Source organism: Cebus imitator, unplaced genomic scaffold, assembly GCF_001604975.1.
Source record: "Cebus imitator isolate Cc_AM_T3 unplaced genomic scaffold, Cebus_imitator-1.0 Scaffold51, whole genome shotgun sequence".
Classification (NCBI taxonomy): domain Eukaryota; kingdom Metazoa; phylum Chordata; class Mammalia; order Primates; family Cebidae; genus Cebus; species Cebus imitator.
The window spans coordinates 7489294-7510626 of record NW_016107366.1 but is presented as its reverse complement, the minus strand read 5'-3'; the positions used below and the strand labels follow the sequence as shown (position 1 = coordinate 7510626).

General features: G+C 43.4%; 1 protein-coding gene across 1 annotated transcript in view; it reads right to left on the bottom strand.

Annotated features, from left to right (window-relative positions):
• The window catches only part of GABBR2 (gamma-aminobutyric acid type B receptor subunit 2), a 429129-nt gene that overhangs the window by 244510 nt on the left and 163286 nt on the right, over positions 1-21333 (bottom strand). The window contains exon 3 of the mRNA XM_017527825.2: positions 17040-17210. Coding sequence (XP_017383314.1) covers positions 17040-17210 — 171 coding nt within the window. The remainder of the gene's footprint in view (positions 1-17039; positions 17211-21333) is intronic.

Sequence of the window (21333 nt, the reverse complement as noted above, 5' to 3'; positions counted from 1 at the left end):
AACACCGCATGTTCTCACTCATAGGCGGGTGTTGAACAATGAGAACACATGGACACAGGGAGGGGAGCACTACACACTGGGGTCAGTTGGGGGGAAATAGGGGAGGGACGGTGGGGGGTGGGGAGCTGGGAAGATATAGCAAGAGGAGAAATGCCAGATGTAGGTGATGGGGAGGAAGGCAGCAAATCACACTGCCATGTGTGTACCTATGCAACAATTTTGCATGTTCTTCACATGTACCCCAAAACCTAAAATGCAATAAAATAAATAAATGGGAAAAAAAAACCTAAGTCAGATAAAATTCCTCTTATTAAAAAAACAAAACAAAACAACAACAAAAAAAGACTCTTCAGTAGTCCAGAAATAAAACCATACTACATTGGTCAGTCAATTTTCAACCAGAATCCCAAGACCATATAATGAAGAAAAAATAATCTTTTCAACAAATGGTCCTGGAACAATTGAATAGCTTCATACGAAAGAATGAAGTTGGAACCTTACCTCATATCAAATATGAAAGTTAACTCAAAAGAGACGAAAGACCAGGGATTTTATCCGACTATAAAATTCTTAGAAGGAAGCATAGTCTTAAGTATTCATGACCTTGAATTAGACAATGGTCTCTTAAACATGGCATCAAAAGTAAACGCAGCAAAAGAAAAAAAAGATAAATTTGACCTCACTGAAATTAAAAACTTGTATGCCAAAAACACTATTAAGAAAGTAAAAACAACCCTTAGAATAGGAGAAAATATTTGCAAGTCACCTATCTGATATGATCTAATCCAGAATAACAAAGAATGCTTACAACTCAATAACAAAAAGACAAACAACCCAATTAAAAACTGGACAAAGGATATGAATAGGTATATCTCCAAAGAGGATATACAAATAGCTAATAAGCACATGAACACAGGTTCGACATCATTATTCATTAGAGAAATGCATATCAAAACCACAATGAGACACAAGTCACGCCCACTAAGATGGTTATAATCTCTTTTAAATGAAAAATAACAAGTGTTTGCAAGGATGTGGAGAAATTGGAACCCTCATACATTGCTGGTGGGAACGTAAATGGTATATCCATTGAGGCAAACCAGAAAATGGTTTGGCAGTTTCTCAGAATGTTGAACATACAGTTACCAAATAACCCAGCAATTCCACTTCTAGGTATAAACCCAAGAGAAACGAAAACATACATCCCCACTCAGGCACCATTATTTATGAGTCCAAAGTAGAAACGACGGAAATATCCATCAACTGGTGAATGATAAAATGTGTTATATCCACACACTGGAATATTATTTACCATAAAAAAGAAAGGAAGTCCTGCTACAACATAGATGAACCTTGAAAACATTATGCTAAGTGAAATAAGTTAAACAGACAATGCCACATATTTTATAATTCCATGTATATGAAATGTCTATCATAGGGAAATCCATAGAAACAGAAAGTAGATTAAGAGCTGGGGGCAGGCTGCTAATGGATGTGGAATTTCTTTTCGGAGTGATGAAATATACTTGAATTAGATAGTGGTAATGGTTGTACATTATTGTGTATATACTGAAAACCATTTAATTGTATGCTTTAAAATGAGGGATTTTGTGGCACGTGAATTTTTTCTCAATAAAAGCAAAACCCGAAACACTCTCCAATAGTTTCCCAACTGACTCAAAGTATAAGCCAAAGTCTTCACAAATGTCCTATAAGGACCACAAATCTCTTCCCCGACCTCCACTCCACACCAACCATTCCACCTCTCCCACACCCACCCTGTTCCAGTCATCATGGCCTCCCTGACACTGCTCCAGCACCTCCAGAATCCCTCCCACCTCGGGAGTTTTGTGTGTCTTGTTCTCCCCGCCTGGAAAACTCTTCTTTCAGGTCTCTCTGTGACCTGCCCCTCACTGCTTTCAGGTGTCTGCCCAAACATCACCTCTTTGAGGCTGTCCTTGATTTCACTGCATTCTGCATGGGATTTCCTTCTCCCTTAACTCTGTCTCCCTAGCACTTATTATCATCTGACATATTTTAAATTTATTTGCTCATTTTTTTAACCATCTGTTTCCCCACACAGAATGTAAGCTCCTTGAGGGAGGGACTTAGTTTCATTCACTGATGTGTCCACAGCACCTGGAACAGTGACCAACACAGGCTAGGCACGCAATACATACGTCTTAAACGAATGAGTATATTACCAAATGGACACAAGGAAACTCATGACTATAATTTGTCACACTAATGGATAAAAGGAAAAATCCATAGCTATCAACATAAATTCTAAAAAGACATCTGACATTTTAGCATGCATAGCTGGTACAAACATGGAGTAAATAAAAATAGAGCATCCCCTGAGATGATGAATATCTGCTCTTCTAACAGACATCAAACCTTACAAAGAGCATTCCATTAAAGTCAAGGACAAGACAAGAATTTCCACTGTTACCACTATTTTAAAATATAACTTTAGAACATCCAATGAATGAAGCAATATTAATGACAATAACATATATTATTCATATGTTAATTATAATATATATATAGTTTCCATATATATATATATGGTGGGTATTCACTCCTTTGGACACTGTTCTAAACCCTGAATGCTTTACATGTGCTAGCTGTTTTAATACTCACAACACCTAAGGTTATATTAGCATTTCCCCATTATCAGGGACACAGAAAAATTAAACAACGTGCCTAAAGTCACGCAGCTGGCAAGTAGCTGAGCTGGAATTAGAGCCCAGATGATCATTCTGCTATGGCTGTCACTTACCATTATGCAGTACTGCCTCAATAAGATATGATGAAAATACAGATGCCATAACGCTGGAAAATAGAAAGCAAGTTTATTCTTGCTCCAGATGTGATTGTATCTACCTAGAAAATTCAAGATGATTAAGAGAGGAAAAACTAGCAGAAGAAATAGGAGTTCAACGTGGCCAGTGATAAGATGTGGATACACACATCAATAGCTTTCCCAGATCCCACCAATAACTGCTTAAAAACCTCAAGCAAAGTAGATCCCATTCCCCAAAGCAACAATAAATGGAGAATATCTGATAATAAATCTAACTGTTCATGGAAGGGACCTGTATGAAGAAAATGACAAAACTTTGCTGAGGACCCAACAAGAAACTCTGAATGGAGAAACATTCCATATGCATGAGTGGGCAGACATGATATTATAAAGATGTCAACTCTTCTACAAATTAATTAAAGTAACTGAAATTCAAACAAAAATGCCAAAAATTAAACTGGTGAAAATGAAAGCAATTGTTAACAAAGAAAGGAGAGCTGAACATTAAACTGTATTATAAAGGATCCCTGAGGCACCCATTCTAGCACAGACAGATCAGTGGAACAAAATGTAAAAACTCAGCAACAGTCAAAAGCTGCACTGTCCAAGACAGTGGCCATTAGCCACATGTGACTACCAAGCGCTTGAAATCCTAGTGACACATGTTGAAATGATAGCATTTTGGATATGTTGCATTAAATAAAATACATTATTAAAATGAAGGTTACCTGTTTCTTTTTACTTTATAAAATGTGGCTACTAGAAATTTTAAAATTGTATATGTTGGTTTACATTGTATTTCTATCATACAGAACTGGTCTACAGCATATATAAAAGTGTAACATATTATTTTCTAAAGATAAAATTTACCATATGCATTTTAAATAAATCAGAAAAAGATTTAAGTGCTGAAAGAAAACTTGAGTGACTGTGGGGGCAGGAGAAGGTTGATATTTTATACCATATACCGAAATTCCAGATAAATTGAAGAATGAAGCAAAAAAATATACTAGAAGAAACATAGGTGTGTATTTGCCAAAATTTTGGAGATGGCAAGAGCTTGCCAAGCATAACAGAAAGGTTAAAAAAAAGGTCTTGATAAATTTGACTGTATAAAACACTAAATTTTTCAATAGATCAACTAACATCAAAAACAAAATTAAATGTCACATGAAACATGGAAAAACAGCTTAACAAATGTGACAAAAGGCCGACACCCTTACTTTATAAAGAGCTCTTATAAATCAATAAGAAAAAAAGAACACTGTAATAGGAAAAAGTGCCAGCAACATGAACAGCCAATTTACAAAAGGAGAAATAGAAATGAGAAATATTCTTAGTTAAAAAAAAAAAAAATTCAATCTCAATAGTAATGAAAGAAATGCAAATTAAAATAGCAATTGCCAAAAATCAGAAAAGAATAATACACAATATTGGCAGGGAGTGCTCCTGTATGCTGCTATGAAACTCTAAATTGGTACGATCTTTCTGGAGGACAATTTGGCAATATGTACAAAAGGTTCAAAAATGTGCATATACTATTTCTAGGAATTTATCTTCAGAAAATAATCAGAGATGTTCCCACAAAAGTACGAGTTTGCTGCATTATTTATAATCAGTAAAAATTGGCGACTACCTCCGTGTTCAATAATGGGGGCCTTCTTGAGTAACTGATGGCATACATGCAGGGTAGAATATTTTGAACAGGAATTGTATGAAGGCAGTGACAGCAAACAGACATTCACCTCCTGTCCCAACCCCAAATCCTTGAAATGTTAAAAAATGTTAAAAAAAAAAAAATTCCAATAGTTTTAGAAAAAAACAAGAAAATCATTAGTGGACAGAATATTTGCAGAATTATTGGAATATGGGAAGAAAGGAAACAGATGGTAGGATAAATGTGACTGGAGGCAAATACAGTCCAAAACACATCAGGGCTACAGCACAGATTGGGGTCAAGTCAAGAAGCTCTGCAGCCATAGGAGTCATGGTGACAGAGTCACAGAGAGCATTTGCTGGCCTGGGAAAACACTCCCCCTGCATTGCTAAGAAGCCATTTCGATAGCCAGGGCATGTATTTCTTTATACATGTTCCTTTATGTGCACCAAAAAAAATGGTAAAGACATCAGCCTAGATGTTAACGATGATCTTTCAGTGGGTAGGTTATGGCCAATTTTAAATTTTCCTTTGTGCTCTTTTGTGTTTTCCAAGTTTTATGCATTGGGTACATGTCCATATTACAGTTAGAAAACAATAATTAGTACTTTAAAATAAAAGTAACCACAAAAAAGAACTTGACATTTTTTATAGTAAGAAAGTAACTGCAATCTTATTATTTCTTCTTTGAATTACCACAGTAACTTCTGGATGCTTTCACAGCCTCTTGTCTGCTGGTCCCAATCAGCCCTCAGGACTGCTACTAGCTCACTCCTCATTTTAAAACTATCCATGGCTCCCTACTGCTGACTGGTAAAGTCCCAACTTAGAGGCATGCAGGGGTCTTCGTCATCCTTCTTGCCTCCCAGCTCATCCTTCCACTTCTCATTCTGTTCATGGAGTTATCGAGCCCCAGCAGAATCTTTGCTGTTTCCTGAAGGTTCCACACACCTTCCCAACTCCACTCCTTTGCTCATGCGGCTCTGGCACTACCCAAGCCTGGCAGATGGGCCTTGGGGGAGAAACCACAGCCAGAATGTACCAGAATAGCTCTAGGGAACCTACACACTACAAGATGCGCTGCCCTGTCAGCCAAGAGGACCAACTGAAACAATGTGTCCCGGGAAGTGTGGCAGGAGCAGCCATGAAGGGATGGTGCTCTGCCCCGAGATTCTGAACTTGGGAAAATAATAAAAATGTAATGCAGAATCCCACAGCAAAAATTCCAAAGAACTGTGAAGAGGTCCTCTTGATTCATGGTTGATTGGCCTATATATTCACCTCTATGTTTCTTTGGTAGGTGGGGTACAGGGATTTGGGGGGATATTGGCCCCAGACCCCTGGCTTCCTCTTCTTCACAAGGGCAGGCACAAACCAGGGTTCATCTATACCTGCTACCTTGTGGCTGTGAGACCTGACAGTTATCCTCCCTAAGTGAGTCCATTCTATAAAAGGGAGATAGAGCCGGATGCTGTGGCTCACGCCTATAATCTCAGCATGTTGGGAGGCCCATGTGGGAGGATTGCTTGAGCCCAGAAGTTCGAGACCAGCCTGGGTAACAAAATGAGACTCTGTCTCAACAAAAAATAAAATAAAATAAAAATAGCCAGGTGCGGTGGCGGATGCCTGTAGTCCCAGCTATTTGGGAACCTGAGGCAGGAAGACTGCTCGAGCCCAGGAGTTTGAGGCTGCAGTGAGCTATGATTGTACCACTGTACTCCAATCTGTCTCAATAAATAAATAAATAAATAAATAAATAAATAAATAAATAAATAAATAAATAAAATAAGGGAGACCACACTATGTTAGATAATTAAACATAACTACCTGGCACACAGTAGGTTCTCAATAACCAGCAGATGACATTTACATTTTTCTACTCCTAAGGCCTGATGTGGGGGTTGCTTCACAGGGCTTGAAGACCTGGGACCCTGGCCCAGGGCTGAGCAGGAGGTACCAGGTGTCCCTGGTGAGGGTGCTAAGGTCACTGTGGATGGTCCTTTTCCCCCCAGAGACCTGAAGGACCTCCTGTGGGCTGTTTCAAAGAAGACACACTCACTCAGTCAACGCTGTGTTCCGGGATCCTCACAGCTTGGGTGGAAGATATATTTATCTAATATCACATGCCCTCTTGAGCAGAGAGTGCAACTTCACCCAGCCCTTCAGTAGCTTGGCGCTGGCACCACAGACCCACAGCCAATCACCCTAGCCTCTCTGAGCAGGGTCCTTGTGGCATGGGGAGAATGACTCCACTCTGAGGACCTGGTGTGGAGTGTTAGGGGTGATTATCTACCAGGTCCCAAGGTCTTCCTTTTGAACCACAAATGGGACAGCCATCTCCTCTCTGCTCTGGAGTAGCGGGAAGAGGAGCCTAGTGGGCCATCTGTCCCGAGGGCAGGAGCTCTGAGTCAGACAAAGGCATCCGGCTCGGAGGTCTGTCTTCTTTTCATCAGGCTTTGCCATGGCAGCCACCCTGGAACAAAGCATCCTGGAAATTCTCCAGGTGTGCACACACTGCCCCAAGATGGCAGAAGTACTAGAAACTGGAGCCCCTGACAGGCGGGGGCTCTCACCCAGGTGGGGTCTTCCTGCTCTGCAGGGGTGGGTAGGACAGAGCACCTGCTAGTGGGCTGCACTTCCCACAGGGGACATTCACATGAAAGAACAAGTGTTGCTTGAACCCCAGGATCTGTCCCTATGGAGCCTCAGCAGAAGACTGAAGGCCTGTGGGGCCGATTCTTGACCTTGATCAGATGCCTTTCCCGTTGAATATCTGCTTTAGATAGAGCTTCAAGGAGAAGCCTATTGCCAGTCCCACTCCCCACCCCTCACCCACCTACCCTCATGAGTTGAATAAACAGGCAGCTAGGTGGTTTTTATTCATCCCAGTGGTCCCCAAACTTCAGTCACTCCTGCACCTCTGAGAGGCCATTTCACCGTGTCTGTGCACTACTTATGTAAGCATTCATTAGTATTATCATTTAAACGGTCTCACTTTTCAAATAGGGATTCCATCCTAAGCAATAACATCCATGAAGTACAGTTTTGATGTGCTAGTCATCATTTTACTTTTTCCTAGTGTATAAGAACACAAATACAGAGCGATTAAAATTGTACAAAAAACATATCACATATTTAAACCACATTCTGGGAAATAATGGACCTACCTCACCCCTTCAAAATGCCAAAGAGACTGCCACAAACAGCCACTGAGGTCTGGACAGGACAGATAAGAAGCTGTTCCTGCTGGCTGACCCACAGGCCTGGGCTCTTGCAGAGCTTGAGGGAAGAGCACAGAGGAGGAGGGGATGCTTGCTTGGGCATGCAGCCAAGTTGCCTAAAAGCATTAGCAAGTTCTTCAGATAAAAGTTGGGGCCAGAGGTGGGGCACTAGTACCATTAGGATTAGAATCTGATCCGTTGGGAGTTCCCTTCTGTCTCCTCATGATAAAACATCTGCAGATACATTGGCAACCCAGGTGATCCTGCAGCCAGGAGGGATGCCAAGGGCAGAGCTCAGAGGTGGCTCAGCCCTCCAAGTGTGCTTGGCCTTGTTCTTAGCTAAAGTGAGCTTGGGAGCACAGTGGTCCCACCTGAAGTGGTTCTCAAACTCTAGCTGCATCAAAATCATAAAGCTGAGCCCATCCCACAGTATCTGATTCACTGGGGCTGGGACGGAGCCCAGGTGGTCCTGCTGATGCTGGTCCAGGGACCACAATTTGAGAACCACTAGTATAGAAGCCAGTATTGCCCAATCCTGAAGAGAGAGGATTCTGAAGCATTAGCAACTCAGGAAAAAAATCTCCCAGGATGACAAAGTCAGAAAAATTACCTTAGACACAAACTATCATGTGTGCATTCCCAATGCCCAATACCTACGTCACCTACAAGCAACCACGTGGCAGGTTCCTGGGGACTGTTGATGCCAGTGGCTGGTCCAGAACTTTCCACTAAGAGCTCTAGAAGAATTTCCACCAACAAACAATGTCACATCAAAAAAAGCTTCAAATTAAGAAATGACAGCATGACCTGCATGGAGTTCTGCAGGAGTTAGACTTGCTGACTCCGCCAGAACTGCCTGGCTCTTTGCAACCTTCCCACCTTGCCAAGTTGCCATCTGTCCCACCAAAGGGGCTTAGGTAAACTCCTTTAAAGTTACTGCTTACTCTTCTGGAGCAGTAGCCCGGGAGGCACTCCTGCAGGGGAGGACAGGGAGACCCCGGGCTTGCATCTAATCTAGTCTCCACCCTTGTTAGAATCATCCATCATTCGTTGCTGCTCTTCCCGATGGTCCCAGTGACTCAGACAGGAGGCAGTCAGGAGAGGAAATGGCATTATTACAAACCCGGATGCTGGGGCTGGGGTTTCTCTGCACCCCTTACACCTTCATCTCACCATCCCAGGAACAGGTGGACTCAGGGACAACAGGAAGGAAAGAACTGCATTTGTCCCTAAGAATCTGACCTAATGGATAAAGAATCCTGTGCTGAAATCCTCCCTGAACACAACTGCACCAAGGAGCATGCAGGGTAAGGGGACACAGGGATCCGCTGTGGCTCTCATCCGTAAGTACTCTCCAGTCCGGAGACGGTGAGTGAGAGACGAGGAAGCAAAGGGTGTCTTGTGCTGCACCATTCAAAGAACTGGTAGGGGGAGAAAAACGAGCAGCAAGAGCACAGAGGCGACACACCTGAGCCAGCTGGAGAGGCAAATTGAGTCAGATGCAGGGCAGGATGTTCCTGCCAAGAGAGAAGCCAGCATGAAGGTGTGGCTGGACCAAAGGGGCAAAGGAAGAAGTGATTGCAGGTGACAGAGAAGGAGGTCTCAGGGAGACTGTGAAGGGCCTCTTGAGCCATGCTAAGGAGCTTCTTCCTGCTAAGAGCAGCAGGAGAGGATGATGATTCTAACAAGGGTGACTCCTAGGTTAGATGCAAGGCCAGGGTCTCCTTGGCCTCCCCTGCAGGAGTGTCTCCTGGGCAACTGCTCCAGCAGAGAAATAGTAACTTTAGAGGAGCTGACCCAAGGCTCCTTTAGTGGGGCAGATGGCAACTCAGCAAGGGGAGTAGGTTTCGAAGGGCCAGGCAGGACCCTAGAGGGCCTGAAAGGGCAGGTGCTTTGAAGAGGAAGCTCTGCAGATGGTGACCTTCTGTCTTGGGTAGATTAAGGGTCTCGGTGGGGCCCACCACTTGAGAGAGGTCACCAGTATGGAAAGGTCAGCCTCAGATGCCTCGAGATCACTAAGGACCAGTGGCTAGATGGGGAGTCTTGGAGCTTGGAGGGAGAAAAGGGAAAGGTAGGCATGCTCAAGATAGGCACAGAAACTCTGCCATGCAGTGGGGCTCCTGAATGGGGGCCAGCCACCAACTAAGGAACCAGATTCTGGATGATAATAAAAATAACATCTGACCCTTGCATGGCACTGAGAATGAGCCAGGTACTTTTCTTAATACTTTAAGTATCCTAACACATTGAATCCTCTCAACAATCCTAAGAGGTAGGTGCTATTATTATCCCCATGCTCAAGATGAAAAAAACAAGGCAAATAAGCCTGTGAAAAGATGCTCTACATCATATGATATCAGGGTAATGCAAATTAAAACAACAACAAGATACCACTGCACATCTATTAGAATGGCCAAACTCCAGAACACCGTCAATACCAAATACTGGAGTGGATGGGGAGTGACAGAAACTCTCAGTCGTTGCTGGTGGGAATGCAAAATGATACAGCCACTTTGGAAGACAGCTTGGCGTTTTTTTGCAACATGAAACACACCCTTATCATATGATCCAGTAATGGAGTGCCTTGGTATTTACCCAAAGGAGCTGAAATCTGTTGTCCACACAAAATCCTGCACATGGATGTTTAGAGCAGCTTTACATATAACTGCAAAAACTTAGAAGCCACCAAGGTGTCTTTCAGTAGGTGAATGGATAAACTCTAGTATATCCTGACAATAGATAGAGCCGACTCTCGGTAACCACAGGTCCCTTATCCATGGATTCAACCAACTATGGATCGAGAATTTTTTTGTCGGGGTACAGAGAGAATCTCATTCTATTGCCCAGGCTGGAGGACAGTGGTGCCGTCTAAGCTCACTGCAACCTCTGCCTCTCAGGTTCAAGTGATTTTCCTGCCTTAGCCTCCCAAGTGGCTGAGATTACAGGCAATCATGACCAGCTAACTTTTTTGTATTTTTAGTAGAGACAGGGCTTCACCATGTTGGCCAGGCCGGTCTTGAACTCCTGACCTCAGGTGAGCTGCCCACCTTGGCCTCCCAGAGTTCTGGGATTACAGGCATGAGCCACCACACTCAGCCCAAATGATGGATTTTTTTAAAAAAAATTAAAAAATAACACAACAACAAAAAATAACACAAATAAAAAACGAATGCAGCATAACAACTATTTACACAGCATTTACATTGTATTAGGTATTATAGGTAATCTGGAGATAATTTAAAGGATGTGGGAGGATGTACACAGGCTATATGCAAATACTACACCATTTTATATCAGGGACTTGAGCATCCTCGGATTTAGGTATCCACGGGGTCCTGGAACCAATCCCCCGTGGTGACTAATGGATGGCTGTGTTATTCAGCACAAAAAATAATCTATCAAACAATGAAAAGACATGAAGAAAAGTTAAATGCAGATTAAAGAAGGGAAAGAAGCCAATCTGAAAAGGCTACATTCTGTATGATTCCAACTAAACAACATTATGGAAAAGGCAAAATTATGGGGATCAGTAAAAAGACAGAGACCTTCTAGGGCTGTGAAAATACTCTAATGATACTATAATGATGAATATAAATCATTATGCATTTGTCCAAAGCCATTCAATGTACCCCACCTAGAGTGAACCCTAATGTAAACTCTGGAGTCTGGGTGATGATGACTTTTCAATGTAGATTCATCAGTTGTAACGAATGGGCCACTCTGACAGGAATGGTGACAATGAGGAAGCTGGGCTTGTTTGGGGGCAGGGAGTGTATGGGAAATCTCCATACCTTCCTCTTAATTTTGCTATGAATCTAAAATTAGTCTTTTAAACAAACAAGACAGGCACAAAGAGGCTAAGAAATTCTCATGGTCATGTCCCTGGGAGTGGCAGGATAGGGGCCAAACGCCAGATTTCCATATGCTCACATCCTAGAATCCAAAATTCTTTGAACTAGGAGAGATCTTAGCAGTCAATTGGCCCAATTCTCTTAGCTTACAGAAGGGGAAGTTGAGGCCCAGAGACACCAAGTGATTGGCTTACGGGCACTTAAGCATTTAGTTGGTTAGCTGCATCACAGAATTGAAAGCACAAAGAATAATTGGTGAGGATGGCTGGGTAGACCATAAGACTTGAAAAGTGGGAGAGGCCCAAATGCCCCTGCCTTCCTCTGCTGTCCTCCAAGGCATCCCCTGCCCACTGCCTTAATCTCCACCCCAAGCACTATCTCCCTCCTGGGCCTGCAGTGCCCATGTGATGTCACTCAGCACTCTGGCCTCTCAGCTCCTTGCCCTGAATTCCAGCGACCTGCACCTCCATGCCACAATGGGTCCTCACACTTCACCAGGGCCTGGCCTCTCAGTCCTTATGCCCCTCTTCTGGCTCTGTCCACAGCCTCCCAACCCTCCAGCCTCTTGCCAAAGGCCCTCAATGTGCACACGGATGACCTGCCTGCCTTTCCTTCTCTCCCAGACTTCATGGACCACCCCAACTCTTCACACCCCCACTGTTGTCTTCCATCTGGTGGGGCCCCGGCGGTGGACCAAGGCCTCCCTCCACGGTCTCCATCCCGCTCCTTAATCCCCAGGCCTGCTGAGAGACACCAAGTAGATGGAGGCCAGCAGACAAAATGGGGCTACTCTGAGCTCAAGGGCTCTCACCACAAGAGAGCATCACTTCCTCCCTGAGCTCCTGACTCACAGCCAATTATGCAGGACAGGAGTTCTCAATGCTGGCAGCACACTGAAGCCACCTGGAGATCTTGCACAGGCGCCAACGCCAGGATCATCCAGTGTGATTGCTCTGGGGATGGCCTGGGCATCAGGATTTTCAAAGCTCCCCAGGGGCTCTATCTGTATAGGGGATTACCACTCAGCAGTAGAAAGAAACAAACCACTGACACATGCCACAGCATGATGGGCCTCTAACACTGCGCTAGGTGAAAGAAGCCAGATGCAAAAGACTGCATGTTCTTTCATTCCATTTATAAGAAATTTCCAGAAAAGGTAAAACTCTTCCTGGGGCTAGGGAGTGGAGCAGACTACAAAATAGGCACATGGGAGTTTTTAAAGTGATGAAGAGTGTTCTAAAATTGGATTGTGGCAATGGTTGCACAAACAAACATATTTTTTTTTTTTTTTTTGAGACAGGGTCTCACTGTCTTCCTAGCTAGAGTATGCAGTAGTGCAATCACAGCTCACTGCAGCCTCGAACTCCTGGGCTCAAGCCTCCCAAGTAGCTGGAACTATAGATGTATCCACCATGCCCAGCTAATTTTTGTATGTATGTGGGGTTTTTTTGTAGAGACAGGGTTTTGCCATGTTGTCCAGGCTGGTCTCGAACTCCTGGGCTCAAGCCTCCCAAGTAGCTGGAACTATAGATGTATCCACCATGCCCAGCTAATTTTTGTATGTATGTGGGGTTTTTTTGTAGAGACAGGGTTTTGCCATGTTGTCCAGGCTGGTCTTGAACTCCTGGGCTCAAGCAATCCTCCCGCTTTGGCTTCCCAAAGTGATGGAATTACAGGTGTGAGCCACCACACCTGACCAACATAAAAATTTATAAAAAATAATTGAACTGTACATTAACAGTGGATGAACTGTGTGGTATGTAAATTATATCTCAATACGGCTATGAAAAGTGAAGAAAAGGAAAAGGAAGAAAATCCAAAAATTTAGATTTTATTTTGTATTAAAAACAAAATTTCCCTGGTGATTCTAATGAGCAGGCAGAGTTGAGAACTCAATGCAGGAAGCATCACCACTCACCCCCAGGCTGCGTCACTGATCTCTGGTCCTCCACAGCACAGGGCCCATCACAGACCATAGCACATAGGAGGCCACACTATGATGTTTTGAGTGAACAGACATGCATTCCCAGTTTGCCCTATGAGTCACTGGAGAAGCAAATGCCTATTTAATAAGCAGCTACTATGCAGAAATCTTACATTTCTGTTTTCGTACCTAACCATCTCATCTCTCAGTACCTGTGAGGTAGAATAAACTGTCTCATTTTACACAAGGGAAAACTGGATCTCTATGAGGCCTAGGATCTCACAGCCATCACTTAGCAAGGCTGGGCTCAGAGATCAGCCCATGGGTACCAACTCCTTCCTTCTTTCATCTCATTTACATCTTTCATGCAGAGAGGGCATGGCAGAGCAAGCTGAAACTTTCCAGCCATCAATGCTCTCCATGGAACCCTGGTCCCAGCAGCAGCTCTAGATCTGATACATCCTAGGGTCAGCATGGGAAAGCAAATTACCTGGGATCCCACAGCCATGCTTGGTAAAAGTGGGCCTAAAGATCAGTACCTCGGACCCAAGTCCTGAGCACCCTCTGGGTTACCATATGCTGACCTTGAATCTCAGGGGTTGGGGGTGCTCACAGGAGCAGCTGGTCCCTATGTGGGATGGCCTCAGTCCTCTACCCCTTCCACAGGCCCAAACATAGTAATAAGCTCCATGGGAGAAAAGCCCCTCCGCCACCCTCTCTGACTTCAGGATTGCTTTCACTTGACATTCCTTCCAGTGCACCAGTCCGGAACAGAAGTGCTTGACGCTGCTGATCGACCAGTTTCATAAAAGGAATCCAGTTTCCTTTGCACTCATGAAAGCTGTTAGCCCCTGGCGAGTTTCCAAGGCCTGCACTCCAGCGATGCAGCCCAGACATCCAGAGAGGGATGCCAAAGCCCTTGGGCACAGAGAGGAGTCAGCTGGGCTGAGAGATTTAAATCAAGAGGGGTACTTGCCAGCAATACCAGCAAGCAGCATCCTGTCCTCGGGAAAAGAGGTTTCCCACTGAGATGCCCTGAAGCCCTGGCTGAGGGCCCCAACACGGCTATAAAATGGGAAAGGTGTGCTACCTAACAGTCAAGACCTGAGATTATCCAGTGAGGAAGTGTAGCAGGGACACACAGCAACAGCCTGAGGGTCCGGTTTCTAGCCCTGGCTAGGCTCTTTACCAGCATGTGCCCTGGGGCAAGAGGCCTCCCATCCTCTGCAAACCTCAGTTTCCCCATCTGTAAAATGGGAACCATCACCTCTCCTTCCAGGGTAGCTGGCTGTGAGAATGGGAATCTGTAAGGCACTCAACCAATGTCGGGGCTCATAATTTACCCTCTTTAGACCCAGTCCGGTGATAACTTCAAACCTCTGAGGCTACATGCTGGTAGTTCCCATGTGATTCCAGGAAGTCAGAGAAGAAAAGAAGGAGCAATAGGAAGTCTAAACTGAGGGGTTCAGGACCCCAAAATTCAGTCGTGACTTTTCTGTGAACAATCTTTCATGACTTCAGAGATGCCATGAAACCTTGAACTTTGTCCCCTTCCCTCTCTGGGCCTTAGTTTCCCCTTCTACAAAATGAGGAGGGGAGGACCTATGCCTCTAAGGGTCCTTCAGGCTCTGACAGCCAAAGATGCTGTTAGAAAAAAGAAAGTCTCTCCAAATCCTGGCAGAGTCCAGTGTTAATGGGGCCATGGGGATGGGTCCTTCCTATTCTCCACCATCCACCTGTTTCACTCTCATTTTAGAACATTTCTCACTTCTCTATAAACGCGGCCTTCCAGCAACTGCCTCTTCAGCGCTTGGCAATGAGTCACCCCCACTGGAGGTCAAGTTCCCTGTGTGTTGCCTCCTAGGGGCTGAGAAACAGGGAGGTGGGAAGATGAGAAGCAGTCTTGCCTGGGAAAAGCTTGCCTTGTTTGGATACCCACAGACCGTAGGGCCAAACACTTCCACTTTTCAAGCACCTCCAAAACCAACCCTCTCTGTTTATGAACTTTACAGTTTACAAAGCCCTTTCAAATCCATTACTCATCGGATTTTGGGAGAAGCCCTGAAGGGAGGCATGCAAGAGGTTATTGTCCCCATTTTACAGGGGAGGAATCGAAGCTCAGAGAAGCAAGGTAACTTCTCCAAGGTCACACAGCCAATGTATAAGGGGTTTCTCCCTCCCATGGAAGAAACAGAGGGCAAGAACCTCAGAAGGTAAGTGCAGAGCTGGAGTAGAAACCAGGTCTGCTGATTACCAGCCCTGCTCTGCTCCCAACTTTCTCACCACCCTGCTTGGCCCTTCCCCCTTCCCAGGCTGGCAGGAGGCTGTGTGTCTGCCCCTACTGCCCCTGCTGCGGTCTGCCTAGACCCCTGACTCATGCATGGAAATCCTGCACATGGCTAAAGTGTGTTTCTCCTGGGCTACTAAGAACACGTGGTTTGTCTTGTCTTTTTGGAGGCTCCAGGTATCAAAAGCACACACAGGAACAGAAAGGAGAGCAGGAGGCACAAAGCAAATGGGAAAAAAGACAGGAAGCCACTTTGTACTCCTCTGAGCGGACTAACTTTTAAAATATTTGCTAATATCCACTGTTAGTAAGGATATGTAAAAATGGGAATTTTCAAATGCTGTTGGTGGGACTAGAAATTAGAACTGCCTTTTTGGAGGTCAGTTCCTCTCAAAATTTTAAATGGCCCAGCAATTCCACTTCTAGAAGTCTACTGCCAGGATGCACACTGAGGCATGAGAATATGTTGTTCCATTGGAAAGTGGTCACATTCACAGGGGCTGGCTCAGTAAGTTATGACATTCCCATTTGACAGAACACCAGGTCCCTTTAAACCAGGAGGTTAATCGAGGCCTCTAAGATCTGTGGTAAAGTGAAAAACGAAATATACATAGTATGAAGTCATTTGGCTTTAAAACAAACACACTGAAAACTTTCTAGGCAGATGAACACCAAAGTGAAAGCAGGAGTTAGCTTTCAGAGAGAAAGCATGATTTAGTTGGCTTGGGACAAAGCAACACTTTGACTCTTTTACTGCCTATATTCTGGCTTTTTTCCATGACAAGACACATACACACAACAACAACAACAACAACAACAAAATCGCCAACCATGTATTAAGCTGTGTTTGTAAGTCATTTAGAACAAACAAAACAACAAAACTCCACCCTATCCAAGGTGACATTGGCATCTTCAGTCCAAGCCAGCCCTTCCCCCAAACTCTCTTCACAGGTGAACACCCCCAGTGGCACTCTGTGATTTTAGATGATCACAGGACAGCATCAGTAACAGAGACAACAAGCCCACAGAGGCACTGAGGAGTAAGTCACACGATGTAGCCAATAAAAAAGAATGAAAGGGAAGGTTCACGCCTGATGATGGTTTCCACCAGTCCCATGCACAGTGAAATTCCTCAGCTACCAGCTCTATTTTGTCAACGGTGAAACAGTTTTGATCGCACTAACCAACACATGCTTAAAAGCCCTGTGACAGTACCCATCCCTGACTAAGCCACATCGCCTCTTGCTAGATGACAGCAGTAAGGGAGGCCGTGTCCACACGAGCCGCGCGTACCTCAGAGAACCTCTGAACGTCTTGCGTCAGTGTGCCCACGCGCTTCCACTGGTAGTGCTTGAGCAACTTCAGAATGGCTGGATTCACCGCATTGTCTGATGGGACAGTCCGAAAGAAATAAGGGTATTTTTTCTTATCAGCTAGAACAGGCGTGGTTGCAGCAAAGGAAAGCTGGAAAACACAAAAGAGACAACACTTTTTACCGGTGAGCCTCGCAGCTGTGGCCCCCCATCTTTCCTACTGAAATAGAGACTGTTAGTTTCAACTTGTAGCATAAACATACGAGGACAGATATTTTTAAAACTTTTTTATTGTAAGAGGAACACATCATAATGGAAGGGAATGTTTAAAAATGCAAAATAAGGAGAAAGAAGGAAAAAATAGCCAATCATCTACCCCTTCCTAAAGAACCATCATTCATGTTATTGTCTGTTCCTTTCCAGTCCTTTTTCTATGCACAGTGATTGGATTTATTTTTTAAAAGATCCTGAAATCATTCCACATGCATAATTGAACTATTTTTCCCCATTTAACAGTATCCTTAAAAACTCTTTGTCAACATTAGAATAGCTACACAATATTCCAGCATATGAATATACCATAATTTACTGAATCGTTTCTAATTTGGGTCATTTTGATTATTTCTAATTTGTCATTATCATCATATTATTCTACAGGCATCTTTGTACATAGCATTTTCGGTTCTACATTTTGGGATATTTCCATAAGACAGAGTCTGTGATGTAAAATTTCCCAGATGAAGGATATGAGTCTTTAAAGATTTATACTTATTTCCAAAGAATATTTTATCAGTTTACACATTTACAAGCCAGGAATGATCAGAGGGCCAATCTTACTACATCTTTACCAACAGAGTGAATAAAAAATGTTATTGTCTAATTTTATAATAACTTACCAGCAAATCAAACCCTGTATCATATTACATTCATGGCTATAGACAACGCTAAACCTTTTCGTATGGTTATTAACTAATAGTGGATCCTGTTTCAGGAATTACTTTTTCATGTCCTTTATTTTTTGAGTGGTATTCTAATGCTTTTCTGATTGAATTTAATGAAGAATTTTTTATATGTATACCATTCAAACTCTGGCTATTATAGTTGTTGCAAATATCTCAGTTTGTGTTTGCCTTTACATTTTGTGTGTGTGTGTGTTTTAATTTACACTTGGTAGTCAAAGCTGTCCATCGTTCTCTTTATTATTTCTTTTTAAGTGCCAGTTAAGTTGTTAAATTGGATTTTAATTATCTGTCCCACAAGGCCCAGCTTAAATGTCACCTTTTCTGTAACACTTCCTCTGATCTCTGTTCCTTCCCTCAGCCTCAGCTACAGAAGGTAGTTATCAAAGTTTTTGATCTTTGCAGTGTGACAGTGAAAAGATGGTATCTTGTTATAGTACTAATTTGCATTTTTCTTAGTGTGAGTGAGGTTGAATATTTCTTTTTTTTTTTCATTTAAATTTTACTTATTTATTTATTTGTTTATTTTTTAGAGACAGGGTCTTGTTCTGTTGCCCAGGCTTGAGTGCAGTGGCACTATCATAGCTTACCGCAGCCTGGAATTCCTGGGTTTAAGCGATCCTCCTGCCTCAGTCTTCTGAGTAGCTAGGACTATAGGTACAGGTCTCTATGCCTAGCTAATTTAAAAACCTTTTTAGAGAAGGGGTCTCACTATGTTGCCCAGTCTGGTTTTGGACCCCTGGGCTCAAGCCTCCTGCCTCAGCCTCCTGCCTCAGCCTCCTGAGTCACTGTGACTACAGGCGTGCCACTGCACTCAACTTCTTTCTACATGTAAAAGTAATTGGTAGTTCCTTTCAGGAAACTGTTCACATTCTTTGCTTGTTTTCTAATTTGACTTGCAGTCTTTTCAGTTTATAGAAGCGATCTTTTATATTAATTAGTCCTTTATGATATAAATTGCTAATTTTTCTACCAGTTTGTACTTTCTCTTGATGTTGTTTATAGTGCCATTTCCATGTAGAAGTGTTTTTCCAACGAGGATGAATTTATCCGTTTTTTTCTTCATGACTTCAGGTTTTGTGTCATATTTAAGAAAGGCCTCTCTTACTCTGAGATTATAAAACAATTTCTCTATGGTTTCTTCTAGTCTGTCTGTCCTTCCTTCCTCCCTCCCTCCTCTTCTGTTTCATTCAAATGTTTGATCCAGAGAGGGCATGGATGAAGCAAGCTCACTCTTTGCTGCCACCAGCCATCTCCCCAAACCCTTGCTTGTCCTAGCAGCAGCTCTGGATTTGATACCTCCTGGGGTCCAATTTCAGCATCCAGGGAAATAACATCCTGGTACCTTCAGGTCCAGCTGAAGTTGCTTTACTGCTTCTTCTATCACCCTAGAACCACTTTCCCCTTACAAAAGATTGTGGGGGGCAGTGGAGATTTGTCCCCTTCCATGTCTGGTTCAGAGGGTAGACAGCCACTACCTAGAAATGCTGGATCTCCTATCTGTTGAAGCTGACCACACAGTAGTAATTCAGCCATTACCTGGAGCTACAGAGCCCCTGTAGAAACAACTTCTAAGATCCCACAGAGATAGGGACACCCCAAGACTGGTAAATGTCAAGGTAAAGGTCAATGACTTTTGTCAATGTTCAAAGATTCTAGGTAGAAGAGGACTAATGGGAAGAAACTACAGAGAGGGAAATTTCAACTGGACACATTGAGGACATTCATATCAGTTGTCTGACCATGGAAGCCCTGCCATTAGAAGTACTCCACGCCCATGAGATCCCTGTGTCTGGAGGTGTGCAAGCAGAGGCTGGACCACAACCTAGTAAGAAGAGAAGGGCTTCAAAGTGTCTGTGAACCCCCAGAAAACCGTAGGAAAGAATTTGCATGGGCATGTATGTGTAGACAGACATGCATGTTTTTCTGAAAAAAAGAATCAGAAGATCATTCCAACCAAACCAAGGTCTGCGCACCTGCCTGCAGGTGACATTTAGGTCCCATAGTGAGTGCGGGAAATAGACACTCTCCATAGTCCCCTCAAACCTACTGTCTGTGATTCTTCTCACAAAATTAAAACAACACTGCAAGCCTCCTATGCTCACCAGTGGGAGAAGCAGCTGTTAGGAAAACCTGGAAGCAACTATTTCAGGAAGGGACATTATATACACCATCACATCCCAAAAATGCTTATCTAATACAATTTGGAAAATATTGGTTTTCTGATGTGATTTCTGAATCACACTCTGGTTGCTACTTTACCGTTATTGTCCTATTAGTTCCAGGTCCACAATTAATTGTTGCTTGAACAACCTCATATGTTTTCCCTGTGGGTAATTACCATGGTTACTGTTCAGTGAATTAATGGCCCATTGTGTTTACCATGGGCTTGGAGTACAATATATGCCCCAGGTCTAAATCATGTTGGGTGCAAAATATTAACTGGCACTGACATTTTCTGCACCATTTGAGATAATGCATGCTTTGATTAGATTGCTTTGTGTCACTGTTCCTCTGGCTTTAGTCTCCTGAAACTTTCTTCCAGAGGCAAAAACTGCAGGAGCCCAGTACTACTGCTGGACTTCAGAACTAAGAGACATCTGAGAAATCATCTACCTCTGGGGTTCTCCGCACACTGGAGTCATTTGGGGAGATTTCAAAGAATACTGGTGATTTGGTCCCACTCCAAACTAACTGAATAAGCATCTCTGGGCATCTAGCCTAAGCATCAGTATTATTTAAAAATTTTCCAGGTGATTATGATGCTCAGTGAGGGTTGAGGACTACAGATATAGCTCAACACCCCTGGTTTTGAATAAGCAGACTGCAGCCCTGAGAGGACATGTCAAAATTCCTCTATAGTTAATAAGAAGTGGAAGCAGGACTTGAATCCAGGTCTAAAGGACTCTAACACTTGTGCGCTTTTTCCCAAGGATGACTACCTTCTTCCCCTAGCACAGTCACCCAGCATCTGGCACCACCAGGGCTGTTAGCATTAGGGCCCTAACTTGGACACCAAGCTTTCTGGGTGCTCCTGTCTTGTTTCACATAACCAAGTTTGTTTCTGAACAGATTGTGATTGAGGCTTTCAGTTAATTCCTGGCCAAGGATTTATTTCAGAGAGTATTTTAAAATTTAATTTATAGTTTTGTTCTAATTTCTAGTTTTATTGCATTATTTTGAGAATTTGGCAAGTGCTGTGTCTGCTTTTGGAATTTATTGAGATTTTCTTTGTGGCCTATTATACAATCAACTTCTGTATAAGTTCCATGGTGGCTGGAAAAAGGATGAAATCTCTAGTCATAAGCTACAGAA